Source organism: Danio rerio, chromosome 14 (genome assembly GCF_052040795.2).
Source record: "Danio rerio strain M-AB ecotype USA chromosome 14, GRCz13ab, whole genome shotgun sequence".
Lineage (NCBI taxonomy): Eukaryota > Metazoa > Chordata > Actinopteri > Cypriniformes > Danionidae > Danio > Danio rerio.
The window spans coordinates 36568546-36591705 of record NC_141034.1 but is presented as its reverse complement, the minus strand read 5'-3'; the positions used below and the strand labels follow the sequence as shown (position 1 = coordinate 36591705).

Sequence of the window (23160 nt, the reverse complement as noted above, 5' to 3'; positions counted from 1 at the left end):
TAAATTGATACATCTAATGTTTAACATTTTTATGTTACTTTTTATTCATTTCTTTAAATGAAAGTAAAATGTGCTGTTTGACTCAAATTTAAAGAATTAAAACTTTAATACATGTTGTCTATGCATTGAGATTCAAATAGATTTTATCCAGAACTGAGTCAAATAATTAAATTGCCTATTAGGTTAATAAGTCACCTTTCAGACAAAGTATTTAGAAAAGTCATTTAAATACAATAATGGTGTAATTACTATTAGTAATTTACGATTAGTACCTTCCCCAACGCAATACCACATTACCCCTATATAAGGCCAGAACTTGCACAGACCCAATATAGTGATGGCCATGCATTTCTATTGTCAACTGTTTGCATATAAGTACTTAATAGTATGCTCACCAAGATTTTTTTTGCTCATCAGTCATAGATTGCACAGCCTTGTAAGTCTTAATAACAAATATACATAAACCAAGGTTAACCTAAACAAACTGGTTTGAGTGATGACACTTTGGCTTGAAAATTCCATCATGAACCCAATGGGGTCAATTGTGCCAATTTTAGAAGGAGAAGATGACAGAATTGTGGTGTCAGGTCAAGGCTTTTGACCTCAATCCTAACAGTTGGCCGATTCTGTCGGGGCTTGTCATTGCTAGCATATGTGCACAATACAGAGCTGGAGAAAGAAAGTGCTGATTCAGCAAATATAGGGGAAATATCCTCTCTAAGGTACTTAATAAATACCTCTGTGGGTGGTAAGCAATTATGTACATTGCAAAGTCAGCCATATAACCCTCAGGTGCTCTTGGTGTGATTTCATACTGTTGGAAGATATTACTGATCATGAAAGGAAATTAATTACTCCGTAATCAGACTCACCCAAAGTGCTGGACATACCAATATTTACCAAATAGGCCTTGTAACTAAAAACCTCAGCATAACAGCAGTCTATAAATCACTTGCTCTTTATTCCTAAAACACTTTTTCCCTCTCTGTCCCAGAAAATTATTTTTAGAGCGGTCCCATATGATCCTAAAAACTCTTCAAATGGCATATTTTCTCATTCATTGTCAGGTTTATATAACAAAAAATCATATTTGATCACCACCTCAACAAGCTTGTATATTTCAGATCAGATGCTCGTGGACTTTAAAGCACTAAATTTAAAAATACTGAGATTGAACAAGGCTTCAGTGATGAAGCAAAAACTTCTACAAGCGTCACTCGAGTTCTATAAAGGGGCTTTGAAATGTGCGCCTCCTCAAAAAACAACTTTGAGGAAACGACTGCGATTGCGTCCGGGCTGTGGAAGTAAAGCTGGCATTAATGTCAGCCCATAACTGAGTATTCACAGCTGAGCCTTTCTTCATGAACATTTGGATAATTGTTGCCCACGTAATACCATCGTTCCAACCGTTCATCAGTAAAAGCATTGCAAGGACACCTCTGGAAATCAAACACCCCTGACTTACCGCTTTGACATAATTCATGGTCTTTAATCTTAACGACTGTTATTTTAACAAGGTTGATTGAGTTGACGACTGAGTAGCACAAAGGACAGAGTGGGAGAATCACAGAGGAGATACAGCAGGTAATACCTTAATGGATCATAATTTGCATGTCATTTGACTTGAGGCAGCCATGGCCTAATGGTTAGACAAGTGAACTTGGGATCCAAAGCTGGCTAGTTTGAGTCCTGGTATTGACATGGATTGTAGGTGTTGGGAGTGAATAACAAGCATTCTCGTCCACCCTCAATACCACTGCTGAGTCCCTTGAGCAATGAGCCAACCCCCTAGCTGTTCATGGTGTGTGTGTGAGTCGCTTTGGATAAAAGCGTCTGCAAAATGTTGAAGTTAAGACTGAGTTTGTTATTGCTTTTGGATTTGGTAGGGAACTGCCTCACTGAAAAAAATGGGGATGTAAAAGTCACTTTGGGTAAATTTACATAAAATTATAATAAAACGGGAAAAGTTTTTTCCTGACTGTTTTTTTGAAAAGTTGTTGATATTGCTAGGTAGGTAGTTGGTGAAGAAACATTATAAAGAAGCATATATAAAATAACAATTATATAGAATAAAATAATAATAATTGTGTAATTTTCAATAGTATCTTTCCAAATGTTTGCATTTTGAAACCTGATTTAAAATGTTTACATTTTCACAACATAGGCTTATTCTGAAAACGTAGCCCTGTATACATATCTGGAGATTGCTAATTATGTAGCTAGAGCAACGTACAGTATGGCTGCATTTCATCTTTAAAACGAACTCTACTGGGGGCGGACTGGCCATCTGGCAATTCTGGCAAATGCCAGAAGGGCCGGACCAATTTTTAAATGTGGGCCGATCAGTTTTTTTAAATATGTATTGTTTTTAGGTGCAGACCGCTTTTATCTCTTGCTAGATGTGATATTATGATGATGATAATGAAATTAATAATAATAAAAAATGTTAAGTATTTGGCCCAATCGGCAACTGCCGCCTGGTTTCAAGATGAGCTGACCCAATCCGAGGTTACCCGGACATAATCAAAATCTGGAAAAAATGTCATAGTATTTCACCATCTGTACATCAAAATAAATAGTGAATGTGCGTGTCTGTGGGTGGGGCTGTGTCGGTGTGGTAATGTGGGCTGGTGTGGGTACAGTGCCAGGGCTGAATTTTTGTCCCAGTCCGCCCATGACTGGGGCGGTATGATGCTGTTCCTTTTACCAGCTGACCGCTTGCCTCCATACACTCTCAGAAATAAAGGTACAAGATCTGTCACTGTGTGGTACCTTTTCAAAAGGTACAAATTTGTACCTCAAAGGTCCATATTAATACCTCAAGGGTACATATTGGTACCTGAAACGTACAAAAGTGTTCTTCTTAAAATGTTAACTACTACTATATACTTTTGAGGTACGAATATGAAGCCTTCAAGTACAAATGTGTACCTTTTAAAAAGGTACCACCACAGTGCAACTCGTGTTCCTTTATTTCTGAGAGTGTACAGACGACTTTCCGCTTCTACCAGTTACTCTGGTAGCTTGCCATGTACGTTGGTGGACTTTAGATGCAGAGCGGAATTGACCAAAACAACGGTGTTCGATTCTGGTGAAGAACGATTCCAGAATGCAGGTAAGACAAAAACAAATGCTAAAAAAACTAAAAAAACAAGTAAATAACAGGGTACGAATGTGGTAGAATCTATAAACAGGGTAAAAATCAGCTTTTATTTTTTTAGATTGCATTTTTAAACACTTAGGTAGGGTTTAGGGAAGAGGGTGAGTGGGTTATCGTGCTTTTTAAAACACTATTGGTTGGGTTTAGGGAAGGGGAGGGGAGGGCAGCAACAACAGCACCATCTGGTGGATTTACGCAAGAACAGAAGGCATGAATAGCACTCACGAGAGAAATTTAAGATCTAAAAAAGCATACACAGCAGCCTCTGGTGGATTCTTGAAAACAAATACTGCAAAAAACATAGCTTCTGGGACGTATTTTGATCTCTCCAGAAATGTATACAGAGGTAAGTAATCATAATGACCCTGGGTTCCATTGTCAGGGTCTGCCCAAAAAGTTATTCATGTCATGTAAACACCACCCCAGAGCTATTTTAACCGGTGTGATTCACTAATTAAATTAAATTTTTAAATTTTAACAATGAACATTTTAAAAATATATGTACTTTAAGAGTTAAAAACTGTCAAGTATGGTGCAGAGTCCAACTTTGACCATAGTCAAATTGTGTTGTATACATTGGGGTTTTTGTATACATTAGCATGGGAATCAGTTAATTTAAAACCTATATTGACCACTAATCGATACTTCATTAACAAATCATTTAGGACATGAATTGTAATAAAAGAGCTAAATAAGTAAATAAGCGGTCTGTTTAATTCTTAATGTTATAATTTACACTAAAAATGCTTGGTGGTTTTAACCCAAACCTGATTCTAAACAACCAGTTGTTGGGTGCTTACATTTTCTTGCATCTTTTTGCCCAAATTTGTGTTGAAACAACTAATTTTTTTATTAATATTTTGATTTTATACATTTTATGATGAGGGTGGCATGGCGGCTCAGTGGTTAACACTGTCGCCTCACAGCAAGAAGGTGAGTCAAGTCCTAAATGAGCCAGTTGGCATTTTCTGTGTGGAGTGTGCTTGTTCTCTCTGGGTTCATGTGGGTTTCCTCCGGGTGCTCCAGTTTCCCCTACAGTCCAAAGACTTGCGGTATAGTTGAATTGGATAAACTAAATTGGCCGTAGTGTTTGAGTGTATGTGTGTGTGTAAGTGAGTGTGAATGTGTGTTTCACAATACTGGGTTGTGGCTAAAAGGGCATCGGCTGCGTAAAAACATACTGGAATAGTTGGCAGTTTATTCCGCTGTGGTGACCTCTGAAATAGAGACTGAGCCAGCGGAAAATGAACGAATGAGATTTTATGATCAGTGCAAAAACGTAAAAGCTGCCTAAGCAAATTATATACAGTGTGATGACAGAGTTGTAAATTTCTCTAAACTGACAAGCCAGTTGCGGAATAATGAGATTGTTTTTCAGCCAGATGTTTTCATCATGCGATCCAACTGGTGACCTTTTCATTGATCAGGTCCACAATGACCTTTGCGACCTTTTGCATATTAATGGACATGGAGAATATTGATTCCCTGTTTGGAAATCTGTACCGCTCTTTAATGCAACCAGATCCAACACAGAAATTTCCCATGCATTGCTCAGTTCTCATGAATATAAATGAAGAAGGGTAAGGACATTAATCTATGGTGAAGTCCTGTCCTGCAAGAACGTACACGCACAGAGACTGTAAGCGTGTCACTTTTGTACAGCATGTGCATTGTGTGGATTGTGTCCAGACAAGGAGCTGACAGTTCAGTGTACTGTACACCACAACTCAAGACAGATTTAATGGTAAAAATTCTGGGTACTGTACATTAAACTAAGCATTCCTTATTCTGTATCACTTATAAAAGCACATTTTGTTTAGCTTTAATGTTGGTGGTAGCAATGCATTATTTCTGAGAGAACAATGACAGACTTGAAAGAAGTAATTACAATGTGAGAACAAGAGACTTAGCTGTTTTGTAAATAATTCAAGCAGTTAGCTCCAGTAATACTGGTAACTGTCAACATTGTTGCACCATAAATTAGCATTCAAACAAGCATTGGCTTGAGTCAGATTATAATATATTTCTTTGCATTATGCCTTTTTCTGGATTTCATATTTGACAGACTTTCTTAAAAGACAGACACATTTCTGAAACATGCAGAGATGTTTCAGAAGAACAGTGAAGGGCAAAGAGAGGTTAGCATAGCCTTCAGCTCTCTCCCATGCTGAGATGTGAGCTCTTGCCTAACAAAATGCAAACCCAGAAGATACACTGTGCTCTGATAAAGCTCACTTTAACCCGCACATCTTGGATGGCCTCTTTTCTTGCCATCTTCTTGAATTCTCCAAGGTGACTTTGCAGATTGCAACCTCAAAATGCCATCATTATTTGTGGAGGAAAACTCCATATATGGGAAGTCATGCTGCTGTAAATATTTCAGTTTTTCAGTTCAACACTGTTAAATCAATTACTAAAATACTGTATTTACATTTACAGCACCATGTATCTTGCTGTATATGTACACTCACTAGCCACTTTAGGTACACAGGTCCAACTGCTCGCTAACGCAAATTTCTAATCAGCCTAGCACATGGCAGCAACTCAATGCATTTAGGCATATAGACACGGTCAAGATGATCTGCTGCAGTTCAAACCGAGCATCAGAATGGGGAAGAAAGGTGATTTAACTGACTTTGAACGTGACATGGTTGTTTATGCCAGATGGGCTGGTCTGAGTATTTCAGGAACTGCTGATCTACTGGGGTTTTCACGCACAACCATCTCTAGGGTTTACTGAAAACAGTCAGAAAAAGAGAAAAATATTCCATCATTCCACCAAAATGTCCATCTCTTTATGACCACAGTGTTCCCATCTTCTTATGGCTACTTCCAGCAGGATAATGTGCCTTGTCATAAAGTGCGAATCATCTAAAAATGGTTTCTTGAACGTGACAATGAGTTTACTGTACTCAAATGGCCTCCACAGTCACCAGAGCTCAATCCAATAAAAAACACATTTGGGATGTGGAGAATTGAGAGATTCACATTATAGATGTGCAGCTGACAAATATGCAGCAGCTGTGTGATGCTATTATGTTAATATAGACCAACATCTCTGAGGAATATTTCCAGTATCTTGTTAAATCTATGCCATGAAGGATTAAGGCAGTTCTGAAGACAAAAGGGGGTCCAACCCGGTATTATTAAGGTGTACCTAATAAAGTGGCCGGTGAGTGTGTTTACAGTACTGTATATCCTAACTGTAAAAATACTGTAATTTTCACAATGCAACTTTCAGATACTGTACTGTATAATTGCCCTTCACTAAACTGCTGTTCATATTTCAAGTAAAAACTGAAATTTACAAACATCATTAAGTGAATCTTTACCTTTTTCTCTTTTCTTGGATTTGTTTGTCAATTTATAGTAGCCATGTATTGTTTTAAATGACTAAAGGATTGTGTAAATGTTCAAAATCCTTTTATTCCTCTTGTTTTGTATTAGATTTCTTAATTTATGATTTAACAAATAAGATGCCAACATCGTCACTTTAAATCCCTCTACAGCATCTTAAGAAAGTCTAGTCAATGAAACTTTGAAAGGCGTCCTGTCCCTAAAAATAGCAAGTATGGATCTTGAAATGGATCGTCGCCTTCTGTTTCTTCCACTCTCAGTGCCGCAAAAGAGAACAATACATCAGGTGATAAACAGTCTGATGTCTGTCAACTCCGAATTAGCAGGGACAAAGACGGGCAGAATGTCAAAGTGAAGCCGTTGGGGCTCAATTGGTGTCTAGCGGACAGAGAGTGATCAGTATACAGTGCAGTAGCCTACGGAGATTACACTGTACACCGAAAGGAAGACTGGGACAGTTCAACATTATCTGCCTCTCTTCGTAGTTTAAACGGGTAAGACGATGCATGTTTTATTGCACAGTATATGTCAAGGCTACAATAAGTCACTACGAAGTACTCTTTTTTTTTTTTTTTTTTTGATTATGTGATCGTCAAAACTGCATTAATTACTTTGCTTATCGCATAGCTGGCTCTTAAAGCAAAAGTATTATTTTGTTTTTCTCGATGTGGATATTTTTAGGACAAGACCACTTGGTCCACTCCGGGGACTATATTAAAGAAGTCCACAAAAATTATAACAATCCGCGTAATCTGCTTAAATATTTTGAATATTACCCTTTTCCAGTGTATTTGATCTTTTTTGGCACATACACCGAGCTACTTTAATGTTTTATGATTGTGGATTCAGGGGGATTTTATTAATCATTCATGTTGAGGCATTTAAAAAGGATTTATATCATAACCGATTGATGGTGTTTCAACTTGGGGACGGATGAGATGGACGTGGGGGGTGTTTCAAACGGATACCCCTAGTGGCTAACATTAGATCATGCACACAATATTCTAAAAGAATGAAACATTTTTTTTTACAGTGTATAGTACTTTATATTATTGGAGAACCGTTTCGTGCAAGTATTGAATCAGTGGTCAACACTCGAAGTGAAAAAAAACAACAAAAAGAAATCAAAATTGAGAAAAAACAATGGGTGAAATGGATTTTGGTCCACTTCAAATGTTTATTACTGCATATCTCTTCATCATGCACCCTATAGTCAGTTTAATCACTAAACCGTAGCCTAATTATTTTATAGTTATTTTTTAATTATTAAAAATGTCTGTGATATTTCTTAAATTAAATTCAAATGTTTAATTTGAATTAAAATGTTTAAACTTTTTTTTTAAATGTTTAGTTACCAACTTTTGGTGCATTTCCATAAATGTAGGCTATACAATTACCCTGTAAAAAATCCTGGTTGCCTTAAATTTTTAAGCTTAATCAAATTAACCTCATGAGTCCATTGAACTTATACTAAGTTAAACTGACTTTGAACAGCTTGTCATAATATTTACAAGCGACTGCAATTTTAAAAGTATTTAATTTTGATGTTCATATGTTATATAGCCTAAATGCCTCGATTAATAAATAAGCGCTCAATAGCCTGTAAATGCATTTAATTTGTGAGATAGTTTAAATAAAAAAATGCGCGCATAAAATTTAATATAGCCTACCTTATAAAAAATCTACAAGCGATTTTATGGACGGCAGTGATTTCATTCCATCTGCATCTGATGTGATGATTCGGTTTTGACTCATAGTAGCTATCCTGTTGCTCACACTACAGCATGGTGTGTTTTACATCCACCCCAGCTACTGCAAACGCTGGCAACAGGCTAGTGCATCTGTGAATATTCGAGTGTACAGTATCAAAAGGTGGTTCCTCAGGTTATTTCAGCGTTCGCGTCCACCGTGTCACCGCTGACGTCGGCTGACACTCGGTGGAAGCCCCTCTCCTTCCCTCGCGCTTTTTTGTTCTCCGGTTTGCTTCATTCGCGAGGGTTCGTCGTGTTTTCCTCTGCTCGAGCTTCATGCGGGAGCCGCTTTTCTATATCAATGTGCATTAATGTAGGAGACAACGTGGAAGAGATAAGGTGAGATAACCTTGTTGATAACAAAGAGCACTACGCGAAGGTCTGCGTTTGATTGTGACATTGGCGGACTTGTTACTACGCGCTTTGAAAACTCGACTACAGTTGTCTGCATGTGTAACTGCATGTTGATAGATGTCGATAGAAGGTACGAGAACCCTCGCTTTCCTTATTGTGTATATAAATCACGCACTTTTATTTATTTTAATGCATTTCTTGCAGAGCTCTTATCTCCTCACCTGGCACCTTTGTTTTGGATTTGCCAAGGATTTCCTAAAGCGGCAGTGGGCATACACGACTGAAGGATTTCGGGTTTTAGTCTAATTCGGGATCTATACATCCAAACTGGGATCTATGAGCGGAAAAGTGGCTAAGCCTAAAGAAGAAAAGGATGCTTCAAAGGGTAAGGAGAGTCTTAAACCGTCTCCGTTCATCACAGGTTTAAAGCGACCGTGAGCTCTCATTCATCTCCCACTCGTTGCATTGTTACTCAATTTTGAAAACATAAAAGCAGTTATGGAAATTGGCCAATATCAATGTGCAAACGTTGGTCTAGGACAAACGTTTACGAGAAGACAAATTCAATATGTTGTGAACGATTAATAAAAACTGCCACCTGATAAAGACTGAAAAGCAGCACAATCCCATTCAGTCTGTTCTGCAGAGATGAATTATTGGGCTGTCGCTTTAACGTTGCCTGCAATAAAACCAATGATTTCCCCTTTTATGTTTCCTTTTTTTGCACGTTAAGGTAACTATTAAAATATTCATCGTATTCGCAACGACGTGCGCCGTGTGATGACGCGGAATCGTTTGTTTTGGGTAGCGACTGCGCAAATGACCTATTGCGTAAAATGCGCTTCTGCACGTCTCTGGAACAGCCGCGCTTCAGCGGGATGTAAACTGGCCGACCATTGCCATGGAGACAAAGGGGCTACAGGCTTGCCAAAGAAACCTCCTCGCGATTAAATTGACGTGCATGCTGTCTGTCTGCTGAGGGCTTTGCATTGCAGTTTACAACAACATGAATATGCTGTGGTCTTTTGTTCCGACTGATGAAAACCAATAGAATATAGTATGATAAAAGCGAGCCTGATAGCAAGCAACTTCTAGAAGATAAATTATAACATTTTTTACCATATTATTTCTTCAATAAAATATTATTATATAGTTTTGAATGTTTTTAATTATTTATTTGTTCATCGTAGTCAGCCTGGTAAAAGGGGTAGCTCTTTTTTTTCTCAAAGAATTGGCCTCATTTATTGTTTTACTATGAGGTTTAAATACCGCATTTAAAGCACTTTTTAGCTGTACTATCTTGTTGGATGATCATCATAACCACACTTTTTGATGTAACAAAATATTTACTACAAATTTTGAATGAAGAAATATTAATAAATACTTATTTTTAAAATACAAATTAATTACATCATATATCATTAGAGAAAAACAGTAGCCCATCTGTAGCCTATTGTCATTTATCAGGCAAATAGCAAACTGGCCAGCACTTTCAACTTTCCTCAGTCAGAGTTTGGCCATTTGAATAAAAAAAAATAATTAAAACATAATAATAACTCATTCATTAATTTTTTTTCGGTTTAGTCCCTTTATTTATCAGAGGTTGTGACAGTGCTAACAACTAAGCCACTATGCCCCCCAAAATAATAATAATATGATATTATAATGTAAGCTTCATGATTTGTCTTGAAAAAATAGAAAAATGATGGATAACAACAATAGCCAAGTTAGTATTCAAATTAATTGTAATATGGGCTGCTTTTGGTGCTTCACAACCTTTATTGATCAGTTTTTGTTTTAAGAATAAGTCCAAGATTTAGATTAAAAGTTACTTGAAAAATGTTTTCTCTATTTAAAAACAAAACTGTAGCAAAAGATGCCTTACCTTGTTGTTGTTGTAGTCCCCCCCCAAAAATTTTTTTAGGATGGCATAGCAGACAAAATAGAATAAATAAGCTCATGTATGGGACAAATTGTGGACTTTTGTCAGTGAGAGGTGGGTTTTTTGAACCACCCGAACGCCCCCTGGCTGTGGGCCTGTTATCTATGAAGCCTGCCTTCACTCATTAAAGTGTTGATTGGAAATAGTAATGAGCAAACTATTTAATAAATAATTTTTATGGATTTTTCAATACAGAAAAATGTCCATGAGGAAAGAAAGATGAATCTATTCCATACACTCAAAAAAATGACATTTGCTGCTTGTTCAAACTAATTTAAAATGAGTTGAAATAACAGTTCTTAAGGTTTTTTTTAAAATCTTAATCATTTTTATAAATTTAAGTGATTTGAACATAAAACAATTAAGTTAACTTAATCGATTTGGGTTGTGGCAACATGAAGGAATTGTGTGGAACCTTGTGTTTTACAGTATTCTTTTTATGAAAAAAATGAAAAGACATACAGTACAAACTTGGCATGTAATTATGGAAATTCAGCATAACATTTATGTGTTTTTATCATTGGTATTTACAATACATCATCAGCAGACCTTTATGAGAACAGACTGAGTTTATTTATTTGTTTGTTTTAAGCAACACTTTGTCAATGCATTGCAGATGACTCATTTACTCAGCATGCTGGCTTTCATCTTATTTGTTTTGAGCTATTGTGAAACACATTGCAGTGGCCAACTCAACATCATTAAAACTTTCAGGATTCCATTAACTTTAGTGTTTTTCGACATCTCTTGTTAGTTTTACCCAGTATTTAATTTGTAAAAGTTTAGCGGTTCACATCATTTTAAAGTAGTTTTGCTTAATGTGTACTTATAGTCCACAAGAAAAAAAACCACAACAATGTGGGCTAAGGGTAGGGGTAGATTTAGGGAGAGTACCTAGTTATTACCCAGTTTATGTATTATTCATGATTTTTAGACCATGTATTGTGCATTAAATGGGCTGTATTTAAGGCTTTTATAATTTGTACATCTTAAAGTTTCCATTAGCTTAAAAGCATGTTATGAATCCCAAATGAAAGATTTTTTTGTTCAGTCATTTTTGCTGGGTAAACTAAAGGATTTGATGTTTACGTCTATACTCTAACAAAAACAATTGAAGCTAAGCTTGTTTAGTTATGAAGTTGAGAGGGATTGTGAACTGTAAAGTCAATTTCATGCAAAGAAAAGGGAATAGGTTAAACTGTGGTCCATCAAAGCCAGCTCTAGTCTTTATAGTCTCATTTATACTTTAAATCAAACAGTCATATTTTGTATTATCTAATCTGTTTATATGATGTCAGTGAATGGCAGAGGTTATGCAAAAACAAATACATATTGCTATGATTAGATGTTTTCTTACTGCTCATTTCTCACTATTGTGTTTTTTCTTGTGTGCTAATTTACTTATTGAGAGAAAAGTGAATTGAACATAAGCACTTTCAGTAGTGCGGACAGTGTCTGAATGAATTTTTAAAGGGATAGTTCACCCCAAAATTAATTTACTCACCCTATGTGCTTTAAAATCTGTTACAAAAGCGCTAAACCGTTCTTTGTTCTATTTTACACAAAATAATATATATTGAAGAATGTTGGAAACCTGTAACTATTGACTTCCATAGTAGCAAAAACAAATGCTATGTAAGTCAATAGTTACAGGTTTCAAACATTTTCAATATATTGTATTATAGGCATAACATTTTATTTAGTCTCTTCTACTTTACAGGTGCAATGCGATCATGAGCAAGGCATTTTTTCTGCAGTTCACTTAACAGCCACTGGTGTCGCTATTAATGATTGTTCTTGAATTCTGCATATACTTTAGCCCCTTTAAGGTTATTGCCTTTTGATATGACCCATAAAACACCACAGGCCAGTGGAGAATAAAGACATCAGGTCGATTCAGTCACAAAAAATTATAATTGTGACTCAACATCAGTTAATTAAAGGGGACCTATTATGCAAAAATAGCTTTTATAAATGCTTTTTACATATTGTGTGGCAACAGTCTGTGATTATAACGGGCTTCTAATGGTGAAAATATATTAATTAATTTGTTTGTTATAATCACACTTCATAAAAATAGTATGAAAACACGCTATGACATTCTACCTTTCTACATGTCATCGGAGGGGGGAAGCCTCTCCATTAGTGACGATCTCTCCCTCATTAGCATAGGATATTAGTTTTGTTTTTCAATCTGCCACTATGCTGACACACATGCATTTGTAGCTCCCCCCTCTTTTGAAAAGAACACAGTTTCATTTGAATTTAAAGCGACAGTCACCAAATTACACAATTTGGATCAAAGCATAAAAGAAGTAGTTTCAAAGAGTCATACAAATGATTTGTGGGGTGTTTTGAGCATATTAGGTCCCCTTTAAGTCATTAATTTACAGAAACCAATATAGTTAAACTAAAACAATATGTGCACCAAATAATAGGTTCAGTTTCCAAGAAATCAAGAACTGATTTTATAAGAAAAGGAAAAATGTAAACCTTCTTGAATGCAAATAAAAATCACGTTCAACTAACAGATACAATAGATGCCATTTAAACAGAACATGTCTTTGCATTTAGAAATGCAAGAAGCATCACTCAGAAATGGATTTTAAAAATCCATCCTTGGCCTAGAGTAGTGGTTCTCAAAGTGGGGGTCGGGACCCCCCGAGGGGTCACGGTACAATGAAGGGGGCTCGCCTGGGGATCTCCAAAAATCTATTTATTTTTATTAAACCATAAGAATGACCTTATTTTATCCATAACCTACTGAAAAGAAAAAAATAGTCGTTATAATTACCACTGTATATTGTTACTATGGTAGCTTATAACTACTAGTTCTATTGAATTGCGATCATTGGGGTAATTGCATTATATATAAGACAAAGCAATAGCATCAGATGCAGCAGATTGATTTTAAAATACCAGATTAAGCTTTCTGGCACATTTACAACACTGACATATATTTTTAAAAAATTCAACGAAGAATAGACTTGGGGTTATTGGTGTGTGTGCGCGCCATTGCATGCAAGGTTTCTGTAATAACCACTTCAGAAGATATTGGGGGTCGCAAGTCACTGGCATTGTTGTTTTGGGGGTCGCGGGCTAAAACGTTTGGGAACCCTGGCATAGAGCACCTGGGTATGCAGATTTATTCCACTTGAGCACCTGTGAATGGTAGCTTATCACCCTTAGAATACTAGTTCTGGTTGGTCCACTGCTTTGGAACTGGCATTGATGAGTGGCGCTGCATGCAAAAGTTCTCTTACTTTGACACTGCCTTCAAAAAACATGGCGCTCATGTGCGAGGCACTGCATGATCACTTGTGTGATCATAATGGTTATGCACATCCATCAAGCATGTGTTTAAATAGAAAAACAATGGGAAAGTAGCACACTGAACTGGAAAAAACGGCTCTGTATGGATGGCTCCTTATGGTGTTCACATTATTAATGCAAGATTAAGTCTGTCCTGATGTTTGCAAATATCCCATCCCTAAATATAACATTTTTTGAGACTTTGGGATGTAATGATGAACCAAGAACTGGTTGAAAATTGATTCAAATATGAGATGATTTAAATCAGATGAGATGCCAAAAAAATCATGGAACAATTAAAGTACTGTATATGAGTGAATCTCTGAGAAGAACTGACTGTCTTTAGAACAATTTACACAGCTTTTTCTTTCCTGTGAACAATCCATTATAAAGTTCATAACATTCATAGGTACAACGCTGTTTGTTTACAGCGGTAACCCAGGAAACACTTTATATCAATGCTGTTCATAAGCACAAACTGCTGGCAGAGTGTCAATTTGCTTCTCATTCCGCTCGTCTGCTGTTTCCTTTGGAAATGTTTTATGTAGTAAGCCAATATTTAAGAACATTCTGTTTTGCCTTGAAGTTTGAAACTATAGAACCTAATTTAGATTAAAAACTCCTAATGCAGCATGTATAGGTACTGCATCTTGATTTGGTTGCATATCATTTTAAATGGAAAGAGCTTTGTAACTTTTGTTGGTGGTTTTAACTTATTTGATTTGGCTTTTGTTTTAAAATTTCACGACTCCTCAAATCAAACCTTGAGTCCAGTTATTGGTTAAAATCTTTCTCTGACTTCATTCATATTTTCTAGCCATATGTGTCTTATTTAGGGCTTGATAAATATCAGTCTAGCGCTGTACTGTAATTCAGGCCAGCGGTGCTGAATGCTCAAGGGCACATGACTACAGCACACGCTAATTAGCCCGAGGATGAATGCCACAGGCTCCGGACCAGCTGAGCAGGGCTTGCAAGTCTTTCATATTTTCTTGCAGATGAATTCATCTCCAGGGCAGATGCGGTGCCAAATCAATAGGCATCCAGAGCATAATTTAGAGAGGCTTCATTAATCACAAAGCAGCAGAAGCCTATGTTTTTTTTCTCATTTTTTTGTGCCCCGCTCTGACACCTGCTCTAATCTTCTTGGCATAGCGGCACCCCGACTGCTGCAGAAACATTCACTGATGGTGTGACTGGAGGTGGAATAAAAACAGGCTTCCTTGATCTGCTGGACTTATGACTTGTTTATAAAGGAACGCTTTGAACAGTGGCATGTTTCAGTAGGTTAAATGGTAGACGTAACATTAAAGAGGAGACTCTGAACTTTTTGTTTGTATGTTGCCACCCACATTTTATGCTTTAAATGAGAGGAAACATTGATAGTCTGTAAATTAAGCAAAAAAAATGCATTACTTCTGCATTCCTGAATGAAAGAATTGCATAATATTGCAAAAAGTACTAAGTAACAATATGTTATCCAGTTTAATAAACTGTTCTGTTCAAAAGTTTGGGGTCGATTGAATTTTTATATTGAGTCAAGTCAAGCTTTATCGTCATTCTGCAACATGTGTGAACATGTTGTGTCTCACAGAACAACAGTGCTACATAATTTAATCATAAATACAAAAACAGCACTGGATATAAGAGCTATTAAAAAAACCTATGCATAACTAACATATCCTGTACTATTAGATACTATACACATAAGACAGGTACAAGTACTTTTACATGAGAATGAACAATGTTGAGCAGGGTATTGTGCAAGAGAGCTATCAAAGGGGAATATTGTGCAAAAGTGGTATTTAAGGTTTAATATTGAGCAAGCATTATTTAAGGTTGAATAAGCAGTGCAACATGATTGTGGTACGTTTAAAAAAAACATTGTTTTCCTTGTTGAGTTCTTGTAAGATTGAGTTTAGATAAAGTGTCAGGTGAATAAGAGAGAAGAGTGTTTCTACAGGTGGTTTGTCAAGCCCACTCACATGTATAAAGCACATAATTCAAATGCACAATGTTTCCAAGAGACATGGAGTGATTAAGAAAGTGTCTGCAATGGGTTCAAGAGCACCGTTTTGTGGGCCGCGAGAAGTTGCTGCATTTGGACGCGCCGCCATCTTGGATACGGACTATAAGGTCCTTAAAATTAAGCACCATTAAAATGCTAGAATTCTCACCAAAGTTGCATTTGATAAATACAGTAATACCACTACCCTTCTCTGTCTTTCCAACTTTACTTTCTGTACAACTTCTGTCTAATCACAATAAAGCAAAACAAATTCCAAAATCTTTTTTAAAATAATAGCAAATTTCAGCATCATTATCTGTCACTTGACCCCATCAAGATTTTTCTAATAATAATATAATTACAATTTCATGGCTCTTTATGGAATTTTTCATAATTAGTTATTTTATTAATTTCATTGCTTTCTTGCTTCAAATACAGTTGAAGTCAGAATTACTAGCCCCCCTTTGAATTTTTTTTCTTTGTAAAATATTTTCCAAATAATGTTTAGAGCAAGGAAATTTTCACAGTACGTCTGATAATATTTTTTCTTCTGGAAAAATTGTTATTTGTTTTATTTAGGCTAGAATAAAAGCAGTATTTATTTTTTTAAAAGCAATTTTAAGGTCAAAGTTATTAGGCCCTTTAAGCTATATATTTTCCTGATAGTCTACAGAAAAAAAAAAAACATTGTTTTACAATAACTTGCCTAATTACCCTAATCAGATAGTTAGTCTAATTAACCTAGTTAAGCTTTTAAATGTCACTTTAAGCTGTATAGAAGTGTCTTGAAAAATATGAAGTAAAATATTATTTACTGTCATCATGGCAAAGATAAAATGAATCAGTTATTAGAAATGAGTAAATTTATTACTATTATATTTAGAAATGTGTTGCAAAAAATCTTCTCTCTGCTAAACAGAAATTGGGGGAAAAAATAAACAGGGTGCTAATAATTCAGGGGGGCTAATAATTCTGACTTCAACTGTATATGCACTTGCTTCATTAATTAATGCAGTTTTACTATTTACCTTTATTTATTATTTACTGAATAAAAATGTAACAACATAGCACACTGTAAGCTAAATAAATGGACAAATAATAATAAAAAAGCTGTAGAAACGCAGATAATGTCCTAACAAAAAAAGACCTTAACACAACACTGCTGTATTGTGGCGTGACGCGGGATAATGGAGTGAGGCTCCTTTTGCAGGTTTTATTAAACAGAGTGGTCAGGCAAGCCGTGGTCAATACAGGAACAAACAGAAGTGTATGGGCAATCCAGAGTCATAGTCAAAATAACAGCCAATAGATTAGAAGGCAGGCAGCACACAACGTAAACAAACAAAACAAAACAAGCTCTAAACACGGAAGGCAAGGGAAACCGCGTCGTAATGTTCACAACAGTATTTCAAGACTACTTAGGACTTAACACACACACAATAAGGTGCTGTCTTTATAGTCCTAGTAATCAGTTCATGAGCGGCTTCAGCTGTGAGTGTTTGCAATCAGACAGGATCTAGGCCAGGTATGTGAGTGGTGCATGACTGGATCTTGTAGTTCTTTTGCTGGCAGATTTGTAGTTCTATGCAATACTGTTTGTTTACCAGCAATATGCACAGGCTGGATCGCTGGTAATCGTGACAACTGCAATATATAATTTCAAATATTAGTTATACACCTGTGAAAATCACCATGGAAAATTATTTCATAACACATTTGGCCATATTTTGTACATTTTTAAAGTTGAATACATTTGACATAGAAATACTTTGTAACAGAGCAACCTTCTTGCTGTGAGGTGACAGTGCTAACCACTGCGCCACCATGTCGCCCCCAAATGTAATTGATTGCCTACCATTTGTTTAGTAAATGTTTGGTAAAGGCTGCATAAGGACAGTGTGATTTTAGACAGCGTTCCACACTCCAGTTTACATCTTCCTCAACACTGACAGAAATCTCAGCATGCAGCCCTAGAGCAAGACTCCATCTGCATTAGAGAGCTGTCACTCTGCATCGCACCTTGCTCTCTGAAATGTTTGGGAATGTCGCGGGCCTGTCTTTATAGCTGTTCCCTCCACCTCGTCAATGACGGCCGCGCCGGTGAAGCAGCACGATTAGTGCTTTCTGATCGGCCGGCCGTTTCTCGCTTCAACGCCTTAGAAGACCCTAGTGCTTGTCAAAACAGCAGCCTGAAAACATGCCAGAGGAGAGAGGAAAATAATGCAAATCTGGCTTTTGTTTGTTTTGGAGAACAGTCATAACGTTTCAAGTGCCTCTCTTCACTTTTGTCAGCTTGCATAATAGTTAAAGGGGACATATCATCAGATTTTTTTTGTGTGTAAGTGCTATAATCTGGTTTCTGGTGCATCTTCCAACTCAGAAAACATGAAAATAGAACAACCCATTACCTTGGGTAGCACTCCTTTTCATACTTAAGCCTCCACATCAAAGTTCCTGAAAGCAAAGAAGGTCAAGGGGCTTCTGGATTGGCCAGCCCAGTCACCAGAATGAACATTATTGAGCATGTCTGGGGTAAGATAAAGGAGTCATTGAAAATAGATCCAAACAATCTTGATGAACTCTAGAGTCCTGCAAGAATACTTTCTTTGCCATTCCAGATGACTTTATTAATAAATTATTTTAATTATTGCAGAGATGTATGGTTGGAGTTCTTTAAGCTCAGACCACACTGTCCACTGTTAAATACTGTTAAATAATTAAAAATCAAGGCAAGATCATATTTTAATTTGGTAAAATAAGCCTAATCTAGAGGCCTTCGCCTTTCATGTACGCCACTTCTGATACCAAATGATCAACTACAAGTCAAGTTATTTTTTCCTCTTCCTAAAATTTATATAGACGACAAGACTTTTGTCAGGTAGTGTACATAATTGTTTTCACTTAGCATTCGGGAAAGATTTCTTTCCATCAACGTTTGATTTCAGTTTGGACATGTAAGATTTTAATTTACTATCTAAACGTATCTAAAATTTTGGCTGCATGAGATTCACTTGTTTTGTTGTTTCTGCAGTGTCAGAATAAAAATCTGCTCCCTCTTTTGGAAAGCACCAGGATTTAAAGGGGTATACACAAAAATGCAGTGTTTTTGCTCACACTCAAAGAGAAGCTAATATGCCCCGTCATAACAAATAAGTTATTTTCATCTGAAACTTCAAAAACACATTCTGGAGGCATCGGAGATGTATTTAACATCTTATTACGGGTGGCATAATATGTCCCCTTTAACAATTTTTAATGCTAAAGTGGGATAAATATTCATGCAGGAATTAATATTCAAGCAAGTCATGCTTATGTCACCTTCAAATGCAGAAGAGCACAAAGTTGCCAGGTGACTGATCTTAATTAAATGCTGTGACCTTAAAGTCTTCAAGAACCTGTGTTGATGTGAGTGAGCAGTAATCCAGAGCTCGGGAAGCCACTGAACTCAGTGGAAGTCAAAGCTACCCTCTAAGTTCCTGGGGAAATCAGCTTTTCCTTAGATGGCAACTTATAAGTTATAGTTTGAACTGCTCCGATCAGAAGGTCACAGTCAAGGCCTCAGTCAGACGACCTGATTAACAGTGGCGTCATGTAAACAGACAGCAAACAATTTTGTGTTTAATAGACATCTAATAGACAGCGAAACGTAGACAGCTTGTCTAAAACAAGGCTAAACTTGGGCTGCCAGTGAAAATCTAATCCATCTAAGAATAGCCCAAAACTAGACCAGTCGTCAAATAGACAAACTAGAAAGACTTTATATGTGTAGTCATTCATTTCTGTTTAGTTGATGAATAGTCTAGTTTTAGCCTATTCTTATTGGCGTATTAGATTTTCACTGATTGCCCAAATTTAGCCTGGTTTTAGTCAAGATGTCTATTAGACATCTATTAAAAAAATGCTTGCTTTGACAGCTTGAATATTCAAAAATGATTTAAAAAAACTTATGATATTGAATATATATATATATATATATATATATATATATATATATATATATATATATATATATATATATATATATATATATATATATATATACACACATTGCTAGTGCCAAAGGTGCAAAAGCTGTCACTGTGACTGTACTCTTTTAAAATGTACTACTTTAAAGGTTTTAATATGCATCTTTATTGGGTACAAATGTGAAAGTGTACCATTCCACTGACAGTTTTGCACTTATTTCCTCAGAGTGTAATAGTTAAAAATGATTACAGCTCTGGTTTGTCCTAAGTTTGATCGTAAAACTGTGATTTAAAGAACACTTTATTATACGTTGTAGTCTATATTTTTATCCAACCCCATTCACCTTTAAACTTGGGAGTTACGCTTTCGTTCAATGTTGAATTGTGTTTGGATAATTTAGACATTTTATTATAAGATGTTACGTCAATGCAGAGTTCACAAAGAAGTTCAAGTCCATGAATAAAACAATTGATGAGAATGAAATGGCTGAGAGAGAGAAATAGAGGGAGTGAGTGACCCTAAATAACCCATTGTTCTGAAGTTTTCATATTATGACTGATGTCAGCAGTGGCCCAGTGATGGTTCTAATGGGATTTATGCAGCAATGCATTTATGGGGATTAAAACCCAATCAGTCTCTCAGTGTTGTGCATGTAGGCCACAACCACACATCCTCTAAATCGAGAATATTCAACCTCTTGGCCTTCCTCATCCAGTTCCTCTTCTCCATTTAGTTATAACAAAGCCTTTATTTTTATGGGGATAATCTGCCATTTTGTGTTGAATATTTTAATTTTTATATCTGTTTCTAGTGTTTTGAGCACAGTATGTTGGGTATTATGTTGGAATGTGTCATAATCTCTGAAATAATCATTCATAACGAGTCCTACTGATCTAGTTATTGGTATTATTTGTTGGATTCTTTCATTACACTAATGGCCCGATTCAGAGGACATCAGTGTTTTTTTTGGAGGTGTGGGATTACGTGGCAGTTCAGGATTTTGGATTACAGGTCTGAATGGAATTGTTTGAGATTTAGAAATGCTTTTTTGTGCCATTTGTTGATATAAAGATAAGCCGCTTCGTTTAGTGTCATTTATGGACGAAGGCACCACTTGTATGTTTATGAAGTACAATAGGGCAATTGAGAGTGCAGTAACTTGTGTCAACTCTGGGAATTTAGCATGGAGATTTATCCACAACCATTGTTCTGTTTCTTATGTTTATGTTTTGTTTGCAAAGATTCTATCTTACCGTAAGTTCAAGTTAAATTAGCATTATTGGTTTTTACTCATGTTGTTCCAATTTTTAAACCAGTTTTTCTCTGCAGCATGTGTTAGGTTAGTTACTTTAAAAAAAAGTAATAGATTACAAATGACTGATTACTACTGGAAAATTGTAATCTGATTACATTACTAATTACTTCATGTAAAAAGTAATCACATTAGTAATTACTTTACTTTGAAGTTACTTTCAAAACATATCAAATATACCTATACAAATACACAATAAACTGCAGCTCTTTCAGTAATTAAATATTCACTGAAAAACATTACAATGGGTTGATCAGAACGGCTTGACATATTCAAAAGACTTAAATAGTTCACCCAAAACTTAAATTCTCTCATCATTCACTTGTTCCAAACCTGTTGTTCTTTTTTAACACAAAAGAAGAAATTCAGAAGAAAACTGGATACCTGTAACCATTGACATCCATAGTACGAAAAAGCACTGCAGAGTTTGAGTGTTTTGTGTTTTTCTGAAGTAATTAGTCTACCTAAATGTGAATATTCCATACAAAGAATGAAGCTGATTGGTCAGTTCTTGTCATATGACTCGTGGTTTTCAACTGTGTGCGCCTGGGAAATGTAAGCAAGTGCAATATGCACTCCTAATATGTGTGCAAGCAAAAGACATAATATGTGAATGGGTATATGCTTCTCTTCACATTACCTTCACTCTTGATCCACTCTTGATACAAAAATTCAATTTGGCCTTTTTAGGCTGAGTTAGGCCGTTGGTTTTTAGTCGCCGGTGTCCTCCTTGATGACGAGTATTGTAGGCTTTCTGTTCAAGTGCTTGATCAAGTTGCTGGTCAAGTTAAAAACAGTTGAAAGTTCTTTAGAGACTGAACAAAGGCTGAATTTCACAGCAATATTTTAGTTTTACGCCCAATGAATTTTAAGTAATGTCTGTATTTCCACTTGAAGAAGCAGCCACTCTCGACAGCAACCATTTAAGCTCACGTTTTCCAGCAATTAAAAAAATAAGCGCATACATAATAACTGATGTTGCAGCAGATAACGTGATTTAAAAGATGCATTTATTTCTTCTACAAACTATATTTGTAACGTAAGTAACACAATAACATTGACTTTAGTAACTGTAATCAATTTACAAAAATGTAAAATGTAATTAGTTACATTACTGCTTTCCTCAAAAATTTTTATTAGAATGCAGTTACTGTGGAACACATTATATCCAACTCTGTCTGCAGCAAAATCTATATAATAAATGTCTCTTTTGGATATGTGCTTCTTTAAATGTTAAAATATATATTTTTCTCTTCTTTTTTGAATAACATGTTATAATTCATTATAAAATCATTAAATTGAAGTTTGACTTGATAATCAAGCATATTTAAAATTAATACGTTTTAAAAAAAAATTCAAATCAATAATGTAGCAAAAGTTGGTGATAATGGCGTAGTGGTTAGTGTGTCGACCGATGGCACGCAGGTGTTCACGGTAATGTTCACTTCTTAAGGTCCTATGCTTATTCTTTGCCTCTCTCTATACTCTCTTCTGTCCTATTAATTAAAGGTGAAAACAATGTAAAATAATTATAAAAAAAATTATAATAATGTAGCAAAAATGTAAACTTATATGAGGCTTAAATACAAAAGACGATAGAGATTTTATTTCCACAGAATTAAACTTTGTCGCAAAGTTAAAAATGCTACAATTTGCAGTGGATGCAGATGAATCTCCAAACATAAGCTTTTTTACTTTCTGCACCATCTTTATAAAGGTCAGCAAACTATGAAACACAGCATGACTTAAAGCTCTATTCTCCACTGCACCATCGAAAAGGTGTGATCACAGCTGGGGTTCACCTGAGTTAATGTGTTTCCCCACCATCACTTCTGCAGTGATGTTTAATATGACTAACATTGACTCAAATATTCAATCCAGCAGACGGACTTCTCAGATTTATTTCTATATATGAAAGAGGTCCGAAACTGATCTGAGAATATCACAACCCATTTTTCCTACTTTTACATTCGTGGGTCATATCCCATCTCTACCACA

General features: G+C 35.9%; 1 protein-coding gene across 9 annotated transcripts in view; it reads left to right on the top strand.

Annotated features, from left to right (window-relative positions):
- Positions 1–6886: 6886 nt before the first annotated feature.
- The window catches only part of fgf13a (fibroblast growth factor 13a), a 224527-nt gene continuing 208253 nt past the window's right edge, over positions 6887–23160 (top strand). For 3 of the 9 annotated variants that reach the window (XM_087280431.1, XM_087280425.1, XM_087280427.1), the window contains exons 1-2: positions 6887–7011; positions 8827–9007. In XM_087280431.1, the coding sequence (XP_087136557.1) occupies positions 8959–9007 (49 nt within the window). In that variant the 5' untranslated portion in view covers positions 6887–7011; positions 8827–8958. Of the gene's footprint in view, positions 7012–8487; positions 8753–8826; positions 9008–23160 lie in introns of those variants that run through there. The other 6 variants (XM_087280430.1, XM_087280423.1, XM_087280422.1 and 3 more) reach the window with 2 other exon arrangements.